This window comes from Caretta caretta, chromosome 1, assembly GCF_965140235.1.
Source record: "Caretta caretta isolate rCarCar2 chromosome 1, rCarCar1.hap1, whole genome shotgun sequence".
NCBI classification, from domain to species: domain Eukaryota; kingdom Metazoa; phylum Chordata; order Testudines; family Cheloniidae; genus Caretta; species Caretta caretta.
Window position 1 is genome coordinate 119,842,247 of NC_134206.1, and position 22,082 is coordinate 119,864,328.

The 22,082-nt window shown below is 44.4% G+C and overlaps 1 protein-coding gene across 8 annotated transcripts in view; it reads left to right on the forward strand.

Moving 5' to 3' along the window:
- The window catches only part of REV1 (REV1 DNA directed polymerase), a 93,180-nt gene extending 77,713 nt beyond the window's left edge, over window positions 1-15,467 (forward strand). For all 8 annotated transcript variants that reach the window (XM_048858007.2, XM_048857996.2, XM_048857978.2 and 5 more), the window contains 4 exons: window positions 1,855-2,075; window positions 2,350-2,506; window positions 4,309-4,411; window positions 15,040-15,467. In XM_048858007.2, the coding sequence (XP_048713964.2) occupies window positions 1,855-2,075; window positions 2,350-2,506; window positions 4,309-4,411; window positions 15,040-15,151 (593 nt within the window). In that variant the 3' untranslated portion in view covers window positions 15,152-15,467. The remainder of the gene's footprint in view (window positions 1-1,854; window positions 2,076-2,349; window positions 2,507-4,308; window positions 4,412-15,039) is intronic.
- The last annotated feature ends 6,615 nt before the right edge of the window (window positions 15,468-22,082 follow it).

Here is a 22,082-nt window from a genome sequence, read left to right on the forward strand (position 1 = left end):
TCAGTTGACTTCATGGGACTAGTTACAAATGTGTTTGCAGAATGAGGCCCTAATTTAAGAGTCAACTTTGCATTTCCCATGACTTGAAGATAGAACTCACTGTTTAGTTTAAGCTGAATGTTCAGTTCAGTGCCTATGAGTGGATAGAGCACTGACTTGGACTCAGGAGACCTAGCTTCTGTCCCTGACTCTGCCTCTGGCCTGCTGGATGATTTTGGACAAGTCACTTCAGCTCTCTGTCCCACATTTCCCCCTTCTCTAAAACAAGGTTAATGGGTTTAAAAGGCATTTTGAGATCTGCTGATGAAAACTGCTACAAAATACTTAGTAGTATTTCCATTGCTTCTGTGGCATATGCCACCAAATGTTTTGGGTTTTATTTCTTTCTTGGGTTTCTCATTTCTTCCATGAGACATGCGTGTGTATACATTTCCAATTAGAATTTGAGAGTAAAGACAAGGATCTAGAAGTTCAATTTTGAAAAATGCCTTTCCCAGCTTTTCATTTAGAGATTGGACACCTTCCCTTCTTTTGTCCCCTTCCCTTTTCTTGTGGTATGCTTTGCTCAAATCTTATGTAAAATCATCTGGACTGGGGTGAAATTCTGTCCCCATTAAAGTCAATAGCAGTTTTGCCATTGACTTTCAGTAGGGTCTGGATTACACCCCCCATCACCTTAAAATTGATCCAATATTCTGTGGGGATCAAGTAAAGTGACCAAAGCATCAGAGCGATGTTCTTCTGTCGCCCTGTTGGTGACCATTGGTTGGTCTGCTGCATTTTGCTCCAGTTGGAATTTTGTGTGTGTGTTTGGTTTCATTCCAAATTACACAGTACATTATAATAATCAAACTTGGAGTTCACAATTCATGGGTCATTGTAGATAGGTTTGAATCTAATGGGATGGGGTATAATTTGTTGGCTAGTCAAAGGTGGAAGAAGTTTTTTGCTGCTGTTTCTAGCTGGTGGGCATTATAAGTGTTCACGAGTTCTCTAGGTTGCATGCGGCTTTGAGAATAGTGAAGCAGTGTGCCTGACTAAAACTGCTATAGTGTTGACTGGATTTAGGTTCAACAGGTTATTCTCATTCAGGAACTAGAATGTTTGCTGTTAAAAAGAATATTAAGCTGGATGTCATCCCCATGCACTAACTTAATTAAAATATCCTTTAAAAAGTTTTGTTGAAACATTGTCAGTGACTGGAATGACAGATACAAATAAGTTATCTTGTCTAAGAATAAAGCTCTTCATTTTTGTGTTTTATTTTGTTTATAATTTCCCGGAATTAATCTGTATTCATTATAAAAAATTTAAAATGGGTGAAAATCAGTGCAAAAAATTAAATTCACAGTTTTCTGGGTAAATATCGGGGTTAATATTGGGGAAATGGGAGGACAGAAAAAAGAAACAAATAGGGAAAAGTAAGGATAGTGAAGGTAAAGCAATTTAATGCTGTGGTTCATTTAATGAACTGTGTTTAGCTGCTTAATACATAGGTTCAGTACTGCCTAGTGGCACTATCGGAGCCCCAAGATACTGTAACAAACAAAATTTAATGTGAATTAAATTGAACTCAAAACCACTACCACCTCTACTACATGTAATGTAGAGGATGTCTTAATATTACTATTTTCATGTACTTGAGTCGTTCAAAGTTAGGGTGAAAATCAGGAAAAAACAAATCATAACTTTCGTAAAACCTGGGGATTTTTTTGGTAAAAACCAAAAACAATGGGTCTTGTCTATGATAAATTGAATGATTGGTCTTAGATTTCACATAAGTGTTATGATTCTTGCTTTCAGTGAAAAAAATACTAGAAAGTTAATGGCCACTAATTATTCCTGCTTTTTCAGTATCAAAGAATCCTTTATTACAGTTGAAGCAAGCAACCGTGAAAACTAAGAAAAAAAACAGGAAAAAAAATCAAATCAGTCCAGTGAAAAAGATTCAAAGTCCTTTGAAAAACAAACTCTTGGATAGCCCTGCAAAAAACATGGTGGCTTCTTCCAGAAGCCCACAGAAGCTAATAGATGGTTTCTTAAATCAGGAAGGTACAGCCACTGGTAAATCTCAGGTAATTTTAACAAAACTAAAAGTTTTCAGTAAATTATCTTTTTATTTTAATGACTGTTCCTTAGAATCAGTCTTTAATCACAGTTGTTATTGTAGCTGCTTAATGTACTAAATAGGACTTGCGCTGCTTTTCTTGCCTCTTGTATTTGTTTTTCAAAGTATTAAGACTTGTTTTTCAGTATTTTTCTCAGAAAACATAGGTGTTACAAATTTGAAAATCAGTCTGACAAACATTGAAGCATATGAACAATATCAATTATTTTTTTTCTGAATAGGTGGAACCAGTTCCATCAACCTCAAATACTTCAGGCCCATCAGCTTTGCAGACAGCACAGTCTGGCTCAATTACATCACGGGTACCAAATCTAGCTGGAGCTGTTGAATTCAGTGATGTAAAGACCTTGCTCAAAGAATGGATTACAACTATTTCAGGTATATTGTAATTCAGATAATTTGATTTTCAAATATTATACCCGTGGTGATTCTGCATACATCACAAGGAAAACCAAATGGGAAAAACTGAATTTCTATACCATATCTTCTGTGTACTCCTGCTTCTCTTGCTGGTTTCTTTTCCAGTCGTCCTGATCTCTCTCTTCCTCACAACCTTGGGATAATTGGAGTACTTAGAAAATGGCATACAGAATATACTTATAAAGTTTGCGGACAATACCAAGCTGGGAGGGGCTGCAAGTGCTTTGGAGGATAGGATTAAAATTGAAAATGATCTGGACAAACTGGAGAAATGGTCTGAAGTAAATAGGATGAATTCAGTAAGGACAAATGCAAAGTAGTCCATTTAGGAAGGAACAATTAGTTGCGCACACACAAAATAAGAAGTGACCGCCTAGGAAGGAGTAGTGCGGAAAGGGATCTGGGGGTCATAGTGGATCACAAGCCAAATACAGGTCAGCAGTGTAACACTATTGCAAAAAAAGCGAACATCATTCTGGGATGTAGTAGCAGGAGTGTTGTAAGCAGGAGATGAGAAATAATTCTTCCGCTCTATTCCGCGCTGATTAGGCCTCAACTGGAGTACAGTTCTGGGCGCCACATTTCAGGAAGGATGTGGACAAATGGCAGAAGGTCCAAAGAAGAGCAACAAAAATGATTAAAGGTCTGGAAAACATGGCCTATGAGGGAAAATTGGGTTTGTTTATCCTGGAAAAGAGAAGACTGAGATGGGACATAAGTTTTCAAGTATGTAAAAGATTGTTACAAGGAGGAGGAAGAAAAATGGTTTTTCTTAACCTCTGAGGGTAGGACAAGAAGCAATGGGCTGAAATTGCAGCAAGGGAAGTTTAGGTTGGACATTAGGAAAAACTTCCGGGCTGTCAGGGTGGTTAAGCACTGGAATAAATTTGCCTAGGGAGGTTGTGGAATCTCTATCATTGGAGATTTTTAAGAGCAAGTTAGATAAACACCTCTCAGGAATAGTCATAATACTTAGTCTTGCCACAAGTTCAGGGGACTGGACTAGATGACCTCTCGAGGTCCCTTTCAGTTATATGATTCTATGATACTTTCATTCTTTCTCACATCTATGCTTTTGCCAAACTTTATTGCATCTCTTTTTATAACATTTCTAAAAGCTACCCTTTTCTGTCCTATATCTTGTTCATGCCTTAGTACAAGCTAAATTACTGTAGCTAGTCTTCTTTCTGTCCAACATGTTGCAGCTACCAAAGTTAAAAGTAACAGAAGTGAAACCATCTTCTATAGAAAGCATTTTTATCAGAAAGGTGAACTGAAAGGTTTTTTAATAGATATATTAAAATTCTTTTATAAAATTACAGAAGAACAAAAGTATAAAACAATCGTTAAAACCTGAAGGTAGCATTGTACTTTAACATAATTTGAGACAATTATTGCCTCCTTGATGTCCTGAAAAATTAGAACTGCAGTTTTTTTGGTCTCTCTGATGTTACAGGACATCACTGCCTTCATTACCAAAGTTTTGAAACAGCTATTCCATTATAAATGCATATGTCTGTTCCCTTTCTTTTAATAGCTTTGCTGTCACTTGTTCTTGCAGGAAAAAAACAAGTCTGCTGTCCAGATTTCTCAAGATCATGCAGTCCTTGCATATGCAAAACTTCAGATGACTTCAGTGGGAGATGTGGAAATGCAAGGGCTGCAAGATCAGACTCTGAAATATTAGTCACTGCAGAATTTCTTTGATTCCAAGTATACTTGAAGAAAAGTTCCCTACTGTATCTATATTTTCCTTACAGATCCCATGGAGGAAGACATTCTACAGGTTGTGAAGTATTGTACTGATCTGATAGAAGAAAAGGATTTGGAAAAGTTAGATCTGGTCATCAAGTACATGAAAAGGTAGCTTAATTTCATTCTCATGTATACATGTATATATAACTTTAATATTTTGTGCTAAAGTTGATGTATTAGATATGCCAATACAAGGGCATAAACTTAACATTCATGGCATTTATGAATATGATTTTAAAAGAAAAATAAAGTCAGACTATATAAAAGAAGGTTCCTAATTTTTGGAAAGTTGAGCAAGTGAAAATAGCTGCAGCAGTTTTGCAACCTTAATAGTAGCTGTCAAGGTTCCTCCCCCACTCTGAACTCTAGGGTACAGATGTGGGGACCTGCATGAAAACCTCCTAAGCTTACTTTTACCAGCTTAGGTTAAAACTTCCCCAGGGTACAAATTAATTTTATCCTATGTCCTTGGAATATCCACTGCAACCACCAAACTCTAACTGGGTTTACTGGGAAACGTAGTTTGGACACGTCTTTCCCCCCAAAATCGTCCCAACCCTTGCACCCCACTTCCTGGGAAAGGTTTGGTAAAAATCCTCACCAATTTGCATAGGGGACCACAGACTCAAACCCTTGGATCTGAGAACAATGAAAAAGCATTCAGTTTTCTTACAAGAAGACTTTTAATAGAAATAGAAGTAAAGGAATCACTTCTGTAAGATCAGGATGGTCGATACCTTACAGGGTAATTAGATTCAAAACACAGAGAATCCCTCTAGGCAAAACCTTAAGTTACAAAAAAGACACACAGACAGAAATAGTTATTCTATTCAGCACAGTTCCTTTCTCAGCCATTTAAAGAAATCATAATCTAACACATACCTAGCTAGATTACTTACTAAAAGTTCTAAGACTCCATTCCTGTTCTATCCCCAGCAAAAGCAGCATATAGACAGACACAGACCCTTTGTTTCTCTCCCTCCTCCCAGCTTTTTGAAAGTATCTTGTCTCCTCATTGGTCATTTTGGTCAGGTGCCAGCAAGGTTACCTTTAGCTTCTTAACCCTTTACAAGTGAGAGGATTTTTCCTCTGGCCAGGAGAGATTTTAAAGGGGTTTACCCTTCCCTTTATATTTATGACAGTAGCATTAGCTAAAAAGCGGAATGCTTTTCGAACAAAGGATGGACTTCTTTCTGAGTGATTGCACATGTCCGTTCCACTTCAGAGGTGTGCGTGCCCAGTGCACCAGAGTCCGAGACTTTTCCCTTAGTGGTATCTGTCAGGTGCCACATGTGCCCTCTGCTGCCTCATGCTGTTGCTTGTTAGTATAAAGGGCGGAGCCATCCCCAATCCTCCTCAGTTCCTTCTTATCACCCTTGGTTGGTAGTCATTGTATTAGCTTGTTTCTCCAAGTATTGTCCTTTTCAATGTATATAGTTTGGTACTCTTATATATAGTTTGGTACTCGTTCATAGTTAGGTTAGTGTATGTTACATTTCTTAGTTGTTTTGTACTTTGGTGAACTGTTGCTTCCTGATTCTTCTGGATGCTGATGTCTGGTACCAGGAAATGCCTCTGTCTCCGAGCTTTAAGCCTTGCACTGACTGCAGGAAATCCATGTTGGTGAGTGACCATCCTTCTCAGAGTTTAAAGTCCCTTGACAAGGGTCATGTCTGGGACAGGTGCAAGATCTTCAGGGACTTAAGCCCCAAAAAGTTTAGGGCAGTGAAGCTCTGTCGCCTTCTAGTAAAGGCTGCCCTGCATCTATCATTAGAGCCTTACCAAGCATATCTACTTCTGTCAGAAATGCCCTTCTGCACGTTGCAGAGTCTTGGCACAGCTCTCCTTCCCTGGTACGGAGAAAAAAACATTGGCATAGTGCTGCAAAGGACTCATCCTCCAAGAGATCAAGGTCCCCGGCACAGTCAACCAGTAAACAAGCTGGGAAGTAGAGTAGAGTGCTGGAGAGGAGGCACTCACCTGTGCCAGTAGCATCTAAATTGGGATCATCAGCACTGGTGTCTGTGTCATTGCGATTGACTGATGCTGTAATACCAACCTCTTCAATGCAACAGCAGCAGCATAAGGAGAACCCCTCCATGTTGATGACATTGGAGGCATATACGGCAGCACGAGATCTCCTGTGTCTCTTGGTACTGGCCTCTCCAGTAGTATAGGAGACATCTTGTCCAGTACCAACAACCCCTTAGACTGCATTGTACTTACTTGTAGGTATAGGTCAGCTTTCAATACCGTTGACTGCTTCAGATCCTTCTGCACACTGTTGTCCAGTGCTATTTTGAGGTGAGCCCAGTATGCTTATCTCAATACTGTCATCTCTGGAATCTTGCCAGTGCTCTTCTGCACCTGGTTGGGTGACTCAGGCTCATTTTCAGAATTGGAAGTTGGCTAATGTGTGTCTATCTCGAGATAGGAGGCATCGCTCTCCGTCATCAAAATGTTTTCTAGCAGAGGTTCCATGTTCGTCAAGGGACATGGATCCTTGGTCCAGTGCCCTATCAGTGGCCGTATTGGAATCTGTGGAGATTTCCTTCCACACCCAGATCCTCCCTGCAAACCCTTCTTCCTCCAGATCTCCAAGTAGATTCCGGGGTAGTTCACATGAGGAGGCTCATGAAGTTACCCTGGGTGCCAAGTTGGGTGCCGAGCAAGAGTAAACTGCCTCAGCAAGACCTCCGTTGGAGGAGTTCCAGAAAGCTTCACTGCAGCTTGCTTTGTATTCCTCCTCCTCATCACCTGATGAGGTGGTGATATCTGGTGTATCCTCACTTCATCAGGTTGTATAAGGTCCTATCAAGACCTGTTGAAGAGGGTGTCTTCCTCCCTGGACACACAGTGGAGGTAGTTCAGGAGAGCTCTCACAGATTGCCAGCAAATTAAAGAAGTATGGGCTGGAAGAATGAACTATAAGGTGGATAGAAAGCTGGCTAGATCGTCAGGCTCAAGGGGTAGTGATCAATGGCTCCGTGTCTAGTTGGCAGCCCGTATCAAGCGGAGAGCCCAAGGGTTGGTCCTTGGGCCAGTTTTGTTCAATATCTTCATTAATGATCTAGAGGATGGTGTGGATTTCACCTTCAGCAAGTTTGCAGATGACACTAAACTGGGAGGAGTGGTAGATACGCTGGAGGGTAGGGATAGGATACAGAGGGACCTAGACAAATTAAAGGGTTGGGCCAAAAGAAATGTGATGAGGTTCAACAGGGACAAGTGCAGAGTCCTGCACTTAGGACGGAAGAATCCCATGCACTGCTACAGACTAGGGACTGAGTGGCTAGGCAGCAGTTCTGCAGAAAAGGACCTAGGGGTTACAGTGGATGAGAAGCTGGATATGAGTCAACTGTGTGCCCTTGTTACCAAGAAGGCTAATGGCATTTTGGGCTGTATAAGTAGGGGCATTGCCAGCAGATCGAGTGACGTGATCATTCCCCTCTATTTGACATTGGTGAGGCCTCATCTGGAGTACTGTGTCCAGTTTTGGTCCCTACACTACAAGAAGGATGTGGAAAAATTGGAAAGGGTCCAGCGGAGGGCAGCAATAATAATTAGCTGGCTGGAACACATGACTTATGAGGAGAGGCTGAGGGAACTGGGATTATTTAGTCTGCAGAAGAGAAGACTAGGGGATTTGATAGCTACTTTCAACTACCTGAAAGGGGGTTCCAAAGAGGATGGATCTAGACTGTTCTCAGTGGTACCAGATGACAGAACAAGGAGTAATAGTCTCAAGTTGCAGTGGGGGAGGTTTAGGTTGAATATTAGGAAAAACTTTTTCACTAGGAGAGTGGAGAAGCAATGGAATGTGTTACCTACAGAGGTGGTGGAATCTCCTTCCTTTAAGGTTTTTAAGGTCATGCTTGTCAAAGCCCTGGCTGGGATGATTTAGTTGGGGATTGGTCTTGCTTTGAGCAGGGGATTGGACTAGATGACCTCCTGAGGTTCCTTCCAACTCTGATATTCTATGATTGGAGGAATTTTGGTGTTCAGCCAGGCCCTCCTGAGTTGCTCTGCCTATAAATGAGGTCATTCTAGAGCTCAGAAGGGTTTGTTGGCAAAAACCATCTTCTCTGCCACCAACAGCCAAAAGGACTGAGCAGAGATGTTTGTGGCTTCAATCATCAGGTCTTCCACAGGAGGTCCAGCAGAATATGCAGGATCTCCCTTTTGAGATACCGACCCTCTTTTCCCAAGAATGTTGATAAGTTCCACAGTCTGAAGAACTCCAGAGCTACATTGAAGTCTTTTGAGGTTTTATACTCCACTCCACACGAAAAAAGCAATTCTGCCCTGAGTCATTTCACTGACTGTTACCAGCCCTTTATATTTAGGCTACTTGACCAGTCCAGGAGGAAAGGGAAGAGTCATATGAGACCACCCCCTCATCACTTTTTGTCTACAGTGAGCTCATCTAGAGACAGCGTGGATATACCAAGCAGTCTGTTTGACTGCCCTGTTGAGGATAGCTTACCAGTTTGCCTTATGCCAGCTTCTCCTATCCCTGTTTTTTTCTGACAGGCTATTCCACTTCCTATGTGCTTGGACCCATATTACCATAGAGTAGTGGGTCCTAAGCACTGTGGAACTGGGATAAACTGAAGGTTGTGTTTCTACCCTTCCTCCCCTACCTTCCCAGTCCGTCTTCAGGGACCACTCTCACAAAGTGGTCCTCCTTCTGGAGGTCCAGTCTCACGTTGGGAGCTGTAGAAGAGATTCCTACTTTATTCAGAGGGAAAGGGTTTTATTCATGCTACTCTCTAATTCCAAAGGCAAAATGAGGTCTTAGGCCCTTACTAGACCTGTGAGAGCTGAACAAATATGTAAAGAAAATAAAATTTCGCATGATCGCCGGAGCCTTTCTAATCTATTCCCTGGATCCTGGCAGGTGGTACACTGCCCTCGACTTGAAGGATTCGTGTTTCTATCCTCAAAGCCACAGAAAAATTCCTAAGATTTATGGTCAGTGACTCCCATTATCCGTTTATAGTCCTACTTTTCAGTCTGTCCATGACCCTGCAAGTATTTACAAAATGCATGTGGTTGTGGCTGCATTCCTAAGGAAAACAGGAGTACAAATATTTCCATACCTGGACAATTGGTTGGTGGGAGGTCAGTCCAAGAGCCAAGTAAAATTCAGTGTTGCAATGATCTAGTCCTTTAGAGTTCTGGGGCAGCCAATCAACAAGGACAAGTCAGCACTTCCCCCGATCAGAAGATATTAGTGGTCCTGGACTCTACAGCAGTCGGGGTTTTCTTCCCACAAAAACCAGATTTCAGACTGTTAGCCATTTTCTTAGACTTAAATGTCCATCCCACTATGACTGTAAGGATCTGTCTCAGGCCTCATGTACATGTGTGGTTTGGCTTTCCAGACTTCATCTCAGGAAGTTTTAGATGTGGGTGAGCTTGATGTACCTTCTGATTTGTCACCCACTGGGACATGCTAGTTCAAGAGCCCACAGGAGTCCTAGCCATTTTGGACTGGCGAATGAACCCAGCCAACATATGTGAGGGAGTTCCCTTTGTCCCCCCACAACCCACATTGACTCTGGGTACAGATGCTTCTCTAGGTTCACCTGGGAAATCCATGACTCAAGCTTTCTGGTCTGTCCAAGATTTAGCTCTCCACAAAAATGTGAGAGAGTTGAGATCCATGCATCTAGCTTGTCAGGCTTTCCTCACCAACATTGGGGAAAGAATTTATGAGTGCTTATGGACAGTGCTTTCTCCTGGGGGAATTCTGTGCCGCTGCACATGTACAGAATTCATGTCCCGTACAGAATTTTTTTTTCTCTGCAGAAAATACATTCTGCTGGAACAGTGCTGCAGTTACGCTTTTTGCCCTTCACCCACCAGGGGCTGCTGTGGCACCAGAACAGAGAGCATCTGCTTCCAGGTGGGAGCAGCCCCAGCTGCTGATAGGGAAGTGAAGAGACTGCGTTCCTCACAGTGCCCTGCCTGTTGGGCCAGGTCAGGATGCACAGGCTATGGGGGGATGGACAGCGTGGGGTACATGGGTTTCTGTGGGGATCACATACGTTTCAGAAGGGCTAGTGGAGGGGACAGACTGAGGCGGGGGCTGAATGGCAGTGGGGGTGCAGGAACACAGGAGCAGGAGGGTGCAGAGACGTATGGTGGGAGAGGGGTGGCTGAGTGGGGGTACAGGGCCACATGGGGACAGAGGAGGGTATAGGGATACATGGGGACAGGGGCAAATGTGCCTGACAGAGAGGCTAGTGATCAGCCAGGGTCTGCATGGGAGAGGCTCCCTAACAGTTCCCCCTCCCGCCCCACCTTCACCCCCAAAAACCCTGTTCCATACTTCTCCCACCCACACCCAACAGCCCTCCAAGTTCAGACCCAGGCTCCTCCCCAGCAATTTTCCCTATTCCTCAGCTCCTTCTTTACCTCTGACCCCCGCCCCCAAGCCTTTATGTATGGATATATATGGGAAATACATATCCATACATAATCACAGGACCATGGACATCTCCTTCATCCTAGCCTGGATGCTCTTCATCTTACTGCCTGAATGCTCCATGGTTAACATCTGAGGAGGAGGTCTGTTCAAAGGATTTACAAAACATCCTCATGAATAGCAGAAAACCTTCTGCTAGGTACCCATACCTGTTGAAGTGGAAATGGTTCTTCTTATGGTCTCAGCACAAAGGTGTTTCACTGATCCAGGCGTCTATGCAACAAGTTCTGGATTATTTATTCCACTTGAAACAGCAAGGACTTTCCATTAGTTCCATCAGGGTTCAGCTAGCAGCTGTTTCTGCTTTCCACCGTCTAGTTGCTCATCACTCAGTTTTCTCCAATCTGATGTCACTCAGGTTCTTGAAAGATCTGGACAGGTTATATCCCTAAGTAAAGGAACCTGTCCCCCTTGAAGATTAAATCTGATGTTAACAAGGTTTGTGAGTCCCCACTTTGAACTGCTGGTTACCTGTTCATTGCTTCATCTTTTGATGAAAGTAGCCTTGTTAGTGGTGATTATCTCTGTGAGGAGAGTGGGAGAATTGCGAGACCTGGTAACTGTCCCACCTTATACAGTCTTTTATAAGTACAAAGTATACTTACAATCACATCCAAAATTTCTGACTAAAGTGTCTCATTTTCCACATCAATCAGGCAATATACTTACAAACTTTCTTTCCCAAGCCCGATGCTCGTAAGTATAAAGTGAGATGCCATACGTTGTATGTGCAGAGAGAGTCTTCTATTTTTACTTGGACAGGACTAAATCATTCAAGTCATCCTCAAAACTGTTCATGACCGTTACAGACAGGATGAAGAATCTTCTAGTCTCGATTCAAAATCTCGCCATGCATTTTCTGCTGCATATGTTTATGCCACGACATTGCCAATGTGTCTCCACTAAGCCGAGTGGTATCACAGTCAACGAGACTGCAGGTGGCTTCTGCAGCTTTTTCTAGCTCAAGTGACTACACAGAGCTGCAAGTTTGGTCATCAGTACATGCCTTTGCACCTCATTATGCCATATCTCAACATTCTAGAGATAATGCCAGATTCAGATTTGATGTCCTTGAATCTTTTTTCAGGTGAACTCTAAACCACCTCTGGATTGAACTGCTTGTGAGTCACCTGAAGTGGATTTCCAACTGATTAACTCTGTGATTTGAGCAAGTCACTTAATAGTGCCTCAACTTTTCCACCTGTAAATTGAAATAGTACCTACTTCACAGGGTTGATATCATCAGATAGGCACAAAGAAATGCAAAATATTATTCAGTTATGCCTATGCATTATTGTATGTCATTGGGCCTTTGTAAACTAATATGAAATAATTAGTCATACTGTGAAATTAACAGAGCAGATGGGTATTTTATGTAAGATTCTTAACTAAACTGGCATAAAATCCCATTAAGTTTTTAAGGAAAAACAGCTGGTGACATTATCGCCCCCATTCTGGCCCCTGTACACCAGGTAAAGGAGACAACAACATAAAGAGCCCTGAAAGCCCTGATTCTTAATCTGCAGAGGAGCTGAGGAAGACAGCGTCAGGATGTCCTAAAGGACTTCTTCGCAAATCCTGGCATAGGGAGTATACCAGAGCAAGACAGGGAGTGGGGAAAGTGTGGGATAGAGTAGCAGCTTGCCCACATACAACCTGTAATTTAGGCAGCCTTCCAGGGCTGTCCAAGTTTACACTGAAAGTCACTCTGACCCCTGTAGCAGCCCAGAATCAGAAAGTTTTAGTCACGTAGGGGCTGCTCCCTCCTCCAGGCTCTGAGTTGTTTGCAGCGCCTCTTACAGATGCAGCACAGAATCTCACTGTTTGATTTTTGGACAGTTTTCTGGGTCCTAACCTTTGTTTACACCTTTCTTCCTGGATTTTAAATACTAGAGAGGCAGCTGGTACAAGTCCATGGATCTCTAGGTTTGGACATGCCTCTTCTGCCCTTGCACTGATGTTTCAGCCTCCAGCCAAGCACCCAATGTAACATGCCAGAGCTCTGTGTAAATGTCTGAATTGCATTCTTGTAGGAAGACAGATGCAGCCCAAATGTCTTGGTGTGAGGGAAGTGTCAGAATCCAAAAATTTATCATTTAAATTCCTTCATTATTGGGGGTAAGGTTGTGAGAGAGTCACCAGTTAACCTGTTTATCTGTATGTTGTAATCCTAATGGTAAAAATACTGACATTTGTAAAAGTTGCTGGGAAGTTCTTTATATTTGGAGAAATATAGTCCTCTGAACTTCAGAACAGCCTGAGCATTACCTAAGATTGTACTGATTATAGACTGGACTAGTGGCACCTCTGTTTTCAGTTGCTTATAACTTCGACAGACTTACCATTCAGGCTGAAATTTTCCATTCTGCCCCTGGCTGAATTTTTTTGGAAAATTTCAGCCAAAACAGTTCATCTGTTTCCAAGAACAAGGCTAGGGGAAAATAAGTTTTTCTTCGGTGTTGAAAATATTCTGGCAACTTTTTTTTAAGCTCTAGTGAAAATCTGCCCAAATAAGGACAAGTTTATAAACCTTTGAAAAAGCAGAGTTCACAGGTGCTCAGTAGAGACTTGCTAGAGCTTAACTAAGTTCTCTGGGGCTTCCATCCTCACTGAGCATGCTTGGGCCTCTTACAGCTCCTGTGTGTGATCAAAATGTGCATGAGTCGCCCCACAGAGCAACTGAGTAAGCCCTCTCCAGACTAGGGACTCTCCAAAACTGGACTTTCTCCATAATGGCTGCTTTGGGCCAGAGTGGGCACTGGAACTGAGAGCATTGAAACTGTCTCTTCTGGGCATTCAGTGACCCCCTGTTGGCAGAAGGGAGGAGGAAGCCATCTGATTCAGATGCAGAGGGGATAAGAGACTGACGTCTGGCATTGCAGGGGAGGGTTTGGGGAATAAATTGAGACAGATGGGGAGTGGAGACTGGGACTGGAAGCGAGCATGGGGCGCTGCGACTGGCTGGGCAAGGAAGTTCGGGCTGAGGAGGGGAATGGGTGAGAAGACTGGATGGCAGCAAAGAAGCTTGAATGAGGAAGCTGGAGCTGGAAACCGGTGGGGCAGGTTGAAGGAGGTGGACGGGAGGAAGACAAATCTGACGAGCTGGGGCACAGTGAGAGAACTGAGACTGACTGAGCAAATAACACTGGGCCAAGGAGCAGAGGGAGATGAGGATAGTGAGATTGAATGAGAAGGCTGGGGATGGAGACTAGGATGCATAATGGTGAGGGGGGCAGGAGTCTGGAGGCTCAGTGCGGGAGAGATCAGGAGGTGGGGGAGGGAACTGGAATTGGCTGAGCGGGGAGGTGGGAGGGACTGGGACTTACTGGGCAAGGAGACTGGGTCAGAAACTTGGGGAGTGGAGATTGGGACTAACTAGGTGAGGAGAATGGAATGGGACGAGGAGTCAGTGATGGGATAGAGGCAGGTTGGAAGGAATGGTGCATAAGGTGTCAAGTGTGGGGTAAATGGGCAGAAGAGTCTATGTCCATTAGAGTGTACACTCCCCCCTAGAGTTTGGAATGGAACACAAGATCCCTGAATCAGTGTCACCGTTCCTCTGTCTCAGCAAATATTTGTGAAACCCATTAGCAGGGTCTCTCATTCTCCTTGCTGGCCCTCATAAAGGATAGCAACCTGCCACTCTCATCAGGTATCCAGTTAGCTCAGTGGCAGAGGTCGATATGAATCTAAAAGTTTCACTGCTGTTGGTGAGCCCCAGGGGTATGTCAGTATGATGCCACATCATGGAATTTGGTGGGGGGGAGGGGGTTGGCTTGGTTGGTTTTGCTTTTTTTAAAACACAGCAAATTACACACACAAAAACTACAGTAGGAGAACATTATTAAGGTAGTAAACTCCAAAGTTAGGAAATGCTAGAATTAAGGTTGTTTGTGCAACTTTAATTCAGCAATAATATAATTAAAGAATATATTGTAATGCATATGCATAAAGGGGCCAAATTAAGGTTGTAGAGGCATAATTCTGGCATAATTATTAATTCTTAATAATCTTTTAACATAATTTTTAGTGTGTTGTTTTACTAAAAACTAATCCAAACACTGTTTATATTGCGCTGCTGTGATTCATTTCTAGTGGGATTTTTTTCACTTTGGATATTGGAAACAAATTCTTCCCAAAGCATCCTGTACTGTAATACACATCGACCTGGGAAGGATGACTGTTCTATTGTTCTAAGCATGGCTTCCTTTTTTTCGCCCCCTCCCCCCCCCCCCCTCCCCAGGTTAATGCAGCAGTCTGTGGAATCCGTTTGGAATATGGCATTTGACTTCATTCTTGACAATGTTCAGGTGGTTTTACAACAAACTTATGGAAGCACATTAAAAGTTATCTGAACTTAACTTGTAATAAAGAGCTTGGTGGGAGCCTGGAGCTCTCTGCTAGCTGTGCCATAAGTGCTTGTGAGGTATTTGCAAAGTGCATGATAGTAAGGCTCTGAGTTTTTATAATTTTCAATTTCTTTTTAAACAAAAAAGTGTTTTGTACATTTCTTTTCAAAAAGTGCCAAATTTGTCAGTATTGCATGTAAATAACTGTGTTAAAATTCTTTTATTGTAGTATAGAATCTATTTGCAAAATGTTTGTTTATAAAGTTTTATGGATTTTTACAGTGAAGTGTTTACAGTTGTTTAATAAAGAACTGTATGTATATTTTTGTACTGATTCCGTTTTGTCAATGCTTCAGTTTGAATATAGCTAACCCTTTATTAAAGCTGTAGCTTTGAGTCATTTTACTAATCTCTGCAGTGGTAAGCGCTTATTTAGCTCTCTCAAAAAAATTTCTGTGAGAAAAATCCTTGAATCATTGTACCTGTTTGTACACAGTAGTCTAGAATACATTTGAGTGTGACAGCTTAAAACTACAGGCAATGCTTTGGGTTGAATAATTTATCTTTCTTGCCTTTGGGATTATAAAGCCAGTACCCATTGAACTAATGCATAAACTGTGTTCTGTACATTTGTAGATCCACAAAGTATGAAAGCATAAGTCCCATACACTCTGTAGCACACTCTTAACTACATTGCACATAAAACTGTTGTGATTTCTGTGGCCCCATTCAGAAAATCTCTGTTACAGTAGTGATGGGTGGTCACAAAGTTTTACATTACTTGCATGTATGTTTTTCCTTTAACATTTCACATTGTTACCTATTTTGCAGAATCCAGGGTTTGCGTACTGGGGACCTTGCTGCACGCTTCTTTTCCCATGATGGGGAAGGATCAGAGTGAGGCATGCATGGGTGGCTCAGAAAAAAACTGGAAGAGTACAGAGAGAGCTCCTGTCAAGCTCCGCTCCCACCCTGATCACTTCTCGGGTTTTTCATTAGGTGGGACGTGCCCACTGTGGGGTTTCAGTAAATTTACAATATTATGGAGTATGTTACATTAAAACAGCTGTGGCATGTTTCCTTTGTTTGGGGAGTGAAAGGCATGCAGTGAGCACAAAATGGTAGTTGACTGCAGCAATTAAAACAACATGTTTTATATAAAAAGAACAGGAGGACTTGGGGCACCTTAGAGACGAACAAATTTATTTGAGCATAAGTTTTCCTGAGCTTCAGCTCACTTCATCGGATGCATCAGTTGCATCCGATGAAGTGAGCTGTAGCTCAGGAAAGCTTATGCTCAAATAAATTCGTTCGTCTCTAAGGTGCCCCAAGTCCTCCTTTTCTTTTTGTGGATACAGACTAACACAGCTGCTACTCTGAAACATGTTTTATATAGAAGCTGACCCAAATAACAATTTAAATGGAAAGAATGTCAGCATTAGTTTTCAGCCCTGAATTGCAATCATATGATGCATTTTGCTTAGTAAATATTTACTATTGTTTTTGCTCAGTTGCTGCAGCATAGTTTCATAAATTATGAAGGGACCGTTACGATCGTCTAGTCTGACCACCTGCAGAAACACAGGCCAAAGAACCTCACTCAGTAACCCTAAAGCCAGAAGGGACCATTGTGATAATGTACTCTGACCTCCTGTATTACAAAGGTCCTAGAACTTCCCCAAAATAGTTCCTAGAGCATATCTTTTAGGAGATCTTTGCATCCAGCCCATAACTTTTGTTGGAGATAGTGTATATATAACTTTCTAAAAGATACGCTAGCATAGGAGATTTTTCCCTCAGTGGTATCTGGCCAGGTGTTGCATGTGCCCACTGCTGTACAATAATGTCAAGGGCAGCACAGCCCTCCCCACTCCCTGTCATGGAGTGCTCTGAAACTACTCTGTATGAAGCCAGGCAGGACTCGGGGGGGAGCATGCCTCCTGAGCAGACTGTCTCGAGGGCAAGAAGCTTATACAGCTTCGGCCTTTCATACTGTGCGCTTTCCTCAGGGAGTCCGCCTGGGCGGAGCTCCTAGGGAAGCCAGAGGGTCCTGCACCCCAACTCCGCAGTCAGACGTGACTCAGGCAGCCAGTAAAAACAGAAGGTTTATTCGTCGATGGGAACACAGCGTAGGACAGAACTTGTTAGCACAGAAATCAGTGACTTTCTACCAAGTCCTTTTTGGGAGTCCTGGGCCAGATGCCCTGGACTCCCCCCTTTCAGTCCCCCCCACGCAGACTTCCAGCCATCCGACCTCCACCACACCCCTGTTGCTCCTCATCCATCTCTTTGTCTTGTTTCCATGGGCTTCAGGTTACATGGGTGCAAATGGGGCAGCCTCAGCTGCCCTGAGGGCCCCCACAAAAATCACACACCCAATTCCCACCACTGAAGTATTAGTGCAGTACACTGGGAAACTGACGTACACATGATATTAGTATAGGACAGTAAGACTCACATGCAACATAAGATGAATAAAGCCCCACTTTGTCACAGCCCCTTTCCTCTCCCCCAAACTCCTTAGCTGCTGTGATGGGTGTTGGCAACCATTTCCCTTTCTCTTAGTATTTTATTGTATAGAGTTGGCACTTGTTAATAGCTCTATGAGGCTTCGTGTATTTTTCTACTAGTAGGATTCCTTTTGTATCTGTGCACACTTTGGTTCCTGCCAGTTTTGGGGTCAGGGGTGCCTCTGTTTCACTCCTGCCAATGCATGCAAGAAACCGAAGCTGGTTAGTGACTTGCCTCAAAGGGCCTAGAAGCTCACATCAGAGAGGTGCCAAATCTGCAGGGACTTTAACCCCAGAACTAAAATCAGGAAGGTCAGACTGAAGCTCCTTTGTATGAAGGTGGCTCTGCACCCACCTTGGGAGCCTTCCTATTCGAGGCAGGCCCCATCCCCCGCTATTTTGGTGAGGCATGCTGCCTCTGTCATTCTGTGTTGATCTGCTCTGGTACTGAAGCGGCAGCACTGGATACAGAGTCGCATTGCCTAAGAGATCAAGGTCCCTGCCCCTGAAATCCACCAGTCAAGCTGGGAAGGAGGGTGGAGTGCAAGGGCTCTCCCCTGTGCCGATACTGCCTGGGGGAGGGGAGGAGGGCGCGTCAACCCCCATTGCTGTTGAAACTGACCTCTACGATGCTCTCATCTTTGGCTCAGCAAGAGCAGCTCTTGATGTACATCTCTTGCTGCAGTCAATACCTGGCACGTGAGCTGAGTGCCGGCTTTGCCAGCAGGCCAAGCAATATCTCGCCCAGTATGGACAGATACGCTCTAGCACAGATTTGCCAGCTGCTAGCGTTCAGCACATGGTACCTCAGATGGTCTTCACCTGTTGGTCTGCTAGGAGGGAGCTGAGAGGGGGAAGAAATTGGGCTCCAGTGCCATATCTATAGCTGTATTGGAACCTGTGGGGGGTTCTCCCTGTCTCCAGATTGCCTCTGCACCCACCCCACTACATCCTCTAGTAGACATCACCAACTGCAGGGCAAGAGTTGCAGGAAGCCCAGTACTGCACATGGGTTATCTACCTCAGTGAATCCCCTATTGAGCAAACTGGGGGAAACGCCAGCTCAGCCATCCTTAGTTCCACCGCCTCAGTGCCTGACAAGGCGATAGGACAAGGGTGGGCAAACTTTATGGCCTGCAGGCCACAAAAATTGTGTGGTGGGCCATGAATACTCACAGAATTGAGTATTGAGGGGTGTGGGAGGGAGTGAGGGCCAGAAATAAGGAGTTCAGGGTGTGGGAGGGGGCTCCAGGTTGGGCTGGAGATGAGGGGGTTGGGGTGCAGAAGGTGGCTCGGGGCTGGGACCAATGGGTTCAGAGGATAGGAGGGGGATCAGGCAGGCTGTTTTGGGGGGGGGGTGGGCTTTGGGGATGAGGGGCCTGGAGTACAAGAGGGGTCTCTGGGCTGGGTGGCAGGGGGAGCAGGGCATGGGGGGTGGGGCTCAGGGCTGCATGCTCCGGGCAGTGCTTACCGCAAGCAGCTCCCGGAAGCATGTCCCCCACTCTGGCTCCGAAGTGTGACCAGGTGGCTCCACGTGCTGTCCCAGCTAGCAGGAGCTGAGGGCCAGATGTGGCCCACGGGCCATAGTTTGCCCACCCCTGCAGTAGGGGGTTGGTGTTTCCTCATCTCCCCCAGACGACTACAGGGCCTATGAAGACATCTTAAAGAGGGCAGCTTATTAGCTAGGTGGAACTAGTTCAGTCAAGTTTATACAGATTGGTTGAGAGCTTCCGCTCTGTGGGGGCTGTCTCCAGTGCCACTCCTCATAATTGAGGCTAGACTCAAGCCAAAAGTAGTATTGTGGCAAATGCCAGCTTCCCTGCCTCCTACAACTAAATGGACGGAGTGGAGGTATATCTCCCTGTAGGGTTTTTTGTTTTTTTTTTTACCATCTTGGGGTTCTTGTAGGTGCCAGGGTCAGCAGGTATCAACGCCTAAATCAAAAGATGCGAAGCACAATCGTGTTGGCAGGAAAGTTTATTCAACAGCTGAACTACAACTCTGGATTTCTCATCAGCAGGCCTTGGGGAGACGTTAGTTCGTCCTCTGTGACCATGTTTTAAAATTTGCAGACAAGCTGCAAGAGGCCAGCCTGTAGTCTATGAGGGAAAGTTGGTAGCCAGGACCTTACCTCAGGTTGTACTGGACATGGCAGATTCTGCTGCATGAGCCACAGCATCAGCCATTGCACTGCAGAGGTGATTATGGCTCCAGTTACTAGGTCTTCCTCAAGAGGTCCAACAGACCATTCAGGAGCTTCCTTTTGAAGGATCGACTTTTTGCGGAAGTCTGATAAGATTCACAGTCTTAGGAAGTCTAGGGCTACACTCAAGTCTTTGGGTATTTACAGTCCTCTCCCAAAGAAGCAGCAGGTCTGAACACAGTAGTACCCCCATTAGCCACCTTTTACACCTCAACACCATGACTACGCAAGAAGGAAAGGGAAAAACTACAGGAAGGCATCACATCTGATTCACTCTTCAGCCACTGTGAGCTTATACAGATGCCCTGGGAACACCAAGCAGTCAGTTTGATGCTCTCCTCGAGGCCATAGTACCAGTTTGTCACCATCTCTTGGCCATTTTTTCCTACTTCCCAAGTGCTTGGACCCACAGCACTACTGCCAAGCATGGTGGAATTGGGATACATGCTTAAGTTTATTTCTAACTCCCCTTCCTTTCCCCTCATTTTTAGGGACTATACTCACAAGTTCTTGCTCCTTCAGAAGGTACAATATCACCTTCTATAGGGGAGTGATAGAGAAATTTCCTCCTTGACAGAAGAAAGGGGTTTTATTCTCGCTAAAAGCAAAAGGCAGTCACGTACATAAAGAAAATAAAGTGGCACTGGCTACGATTAGCCCCTAGAGCCTGCCACCTGGTATGCTGCCCTTGACTTAAAGGACAAGTATTTGCCTGTGGTAATACACCAAAGCCACAGGCAAGTCCTCATATTTATGGTTGATTCCCTCCTACTATCAGTTTGGAGTCCTGCCATTTGGCTGACCCGTGCTCCTATGTTCTGACAAAGCTCATGGTGGTAGGGCTGCACTGCTGAGGAAATGAGGCATTCAAGCGTCTACATACCTCAACAGCTGGTTGGTGAGAGGCCAATCCAAGAGCCAGGTGCTGTCCAGTGTGGCCAAGAGCCAATCAGCCTTTGGTGCACTGGGATTGCTGATCAGTGAAGCCAAGTCACACCTCTCAGACTAGAGTTTATAGGAGCGGTCTCGGACTTTATGCCAGCCAGGGCTATCCATCAAAACAGGTCCAGGTATTGCTGGCTGTTCCGTTAGCCATGCAGGCTCATCCTAGCACAACAGCACAGCTTGGCTCAGAGGCACATGGCGCATGTACTTAACATGGCTAGTCATGTTCGGCTGCATCTCAACAATGGCTGAGCTCAGCGTACAGCCTGATTCATCATGCCCTGGATACACTGGTGCGAGGGCCCCCAGGAGTCTTAGGCCTCGTCTACACTGGCAAGCTTCCGGGCCATAAAGCAGCTTTCTGTGCCGTCACTCCTGAGGCGTCCACACTGCCAAGCCACTTAGTGCGCAGAAACGGCACAGTTGCAGTGCTTTAAAAAACAAACACACACCCCACCGAGAGGCGTAGGGGCTTTCTGCTACGTTAGGAGAGTGTTAGCATTTTATTTGGATAGGACTAAACCATTTACATTATCCTCACAACTGTTTGTGATGGATGAAGTTGACTTTCATGAATTTCATTGTGGATTTCCTCTTGTATAGGTGTGCGCGCTACTACTCCCTAGCCAATTTAACTCTGCTGACCAAGGTGCTAGCTCATTTAAAAAGATCACAGCTTCTGCAGCCTTTCTAGCTTATGCACTTTATACCAGACCCCTGTAGAGCTACAACTTGATCTTCAGGACCTACTTTTGCTTCTCATTATGCCATCTCCCAACAATCTAGAAGGGATGCCAGCTCTGCATGTGTGTTCTTTCCATCTTTATTCAGATGGAGGCCAATCCCACCCAAGGCGACTCACATGCAGGTCAATCCAGAAGTGGAATGGACGTAGAATAGAATCTCAGAGTTGGAAGGGACCTCAGGAGGTCATCTAGTCCAACCCCCTGCTCAAAGCAGGACCAATCCCCCATTTTGCCCCAGAACCCCCTAAATGGCCCCCTCAAGGATTGAACTCTCAACCTTGGGTTTAGCAGGCCAATGCTCAAACCACTGAGCTACCCTCCCCCCATATGCAACCACTCAAAATAAAAATGGTTACTAACCTGTAACTGTGTTTTGGGCTGTTGCACATGTCCATTCAATGACCCACCCTCCTTCCTAAGCATATCTAAGGCTGTCTGGTAAGAAGAAACAGAGGGATCCACTCCTTTACAGCATTGCAGAGCAGTACCAGGTGCATTCACTACCCTTACAGGTACCACTGAGGGAAAAATCG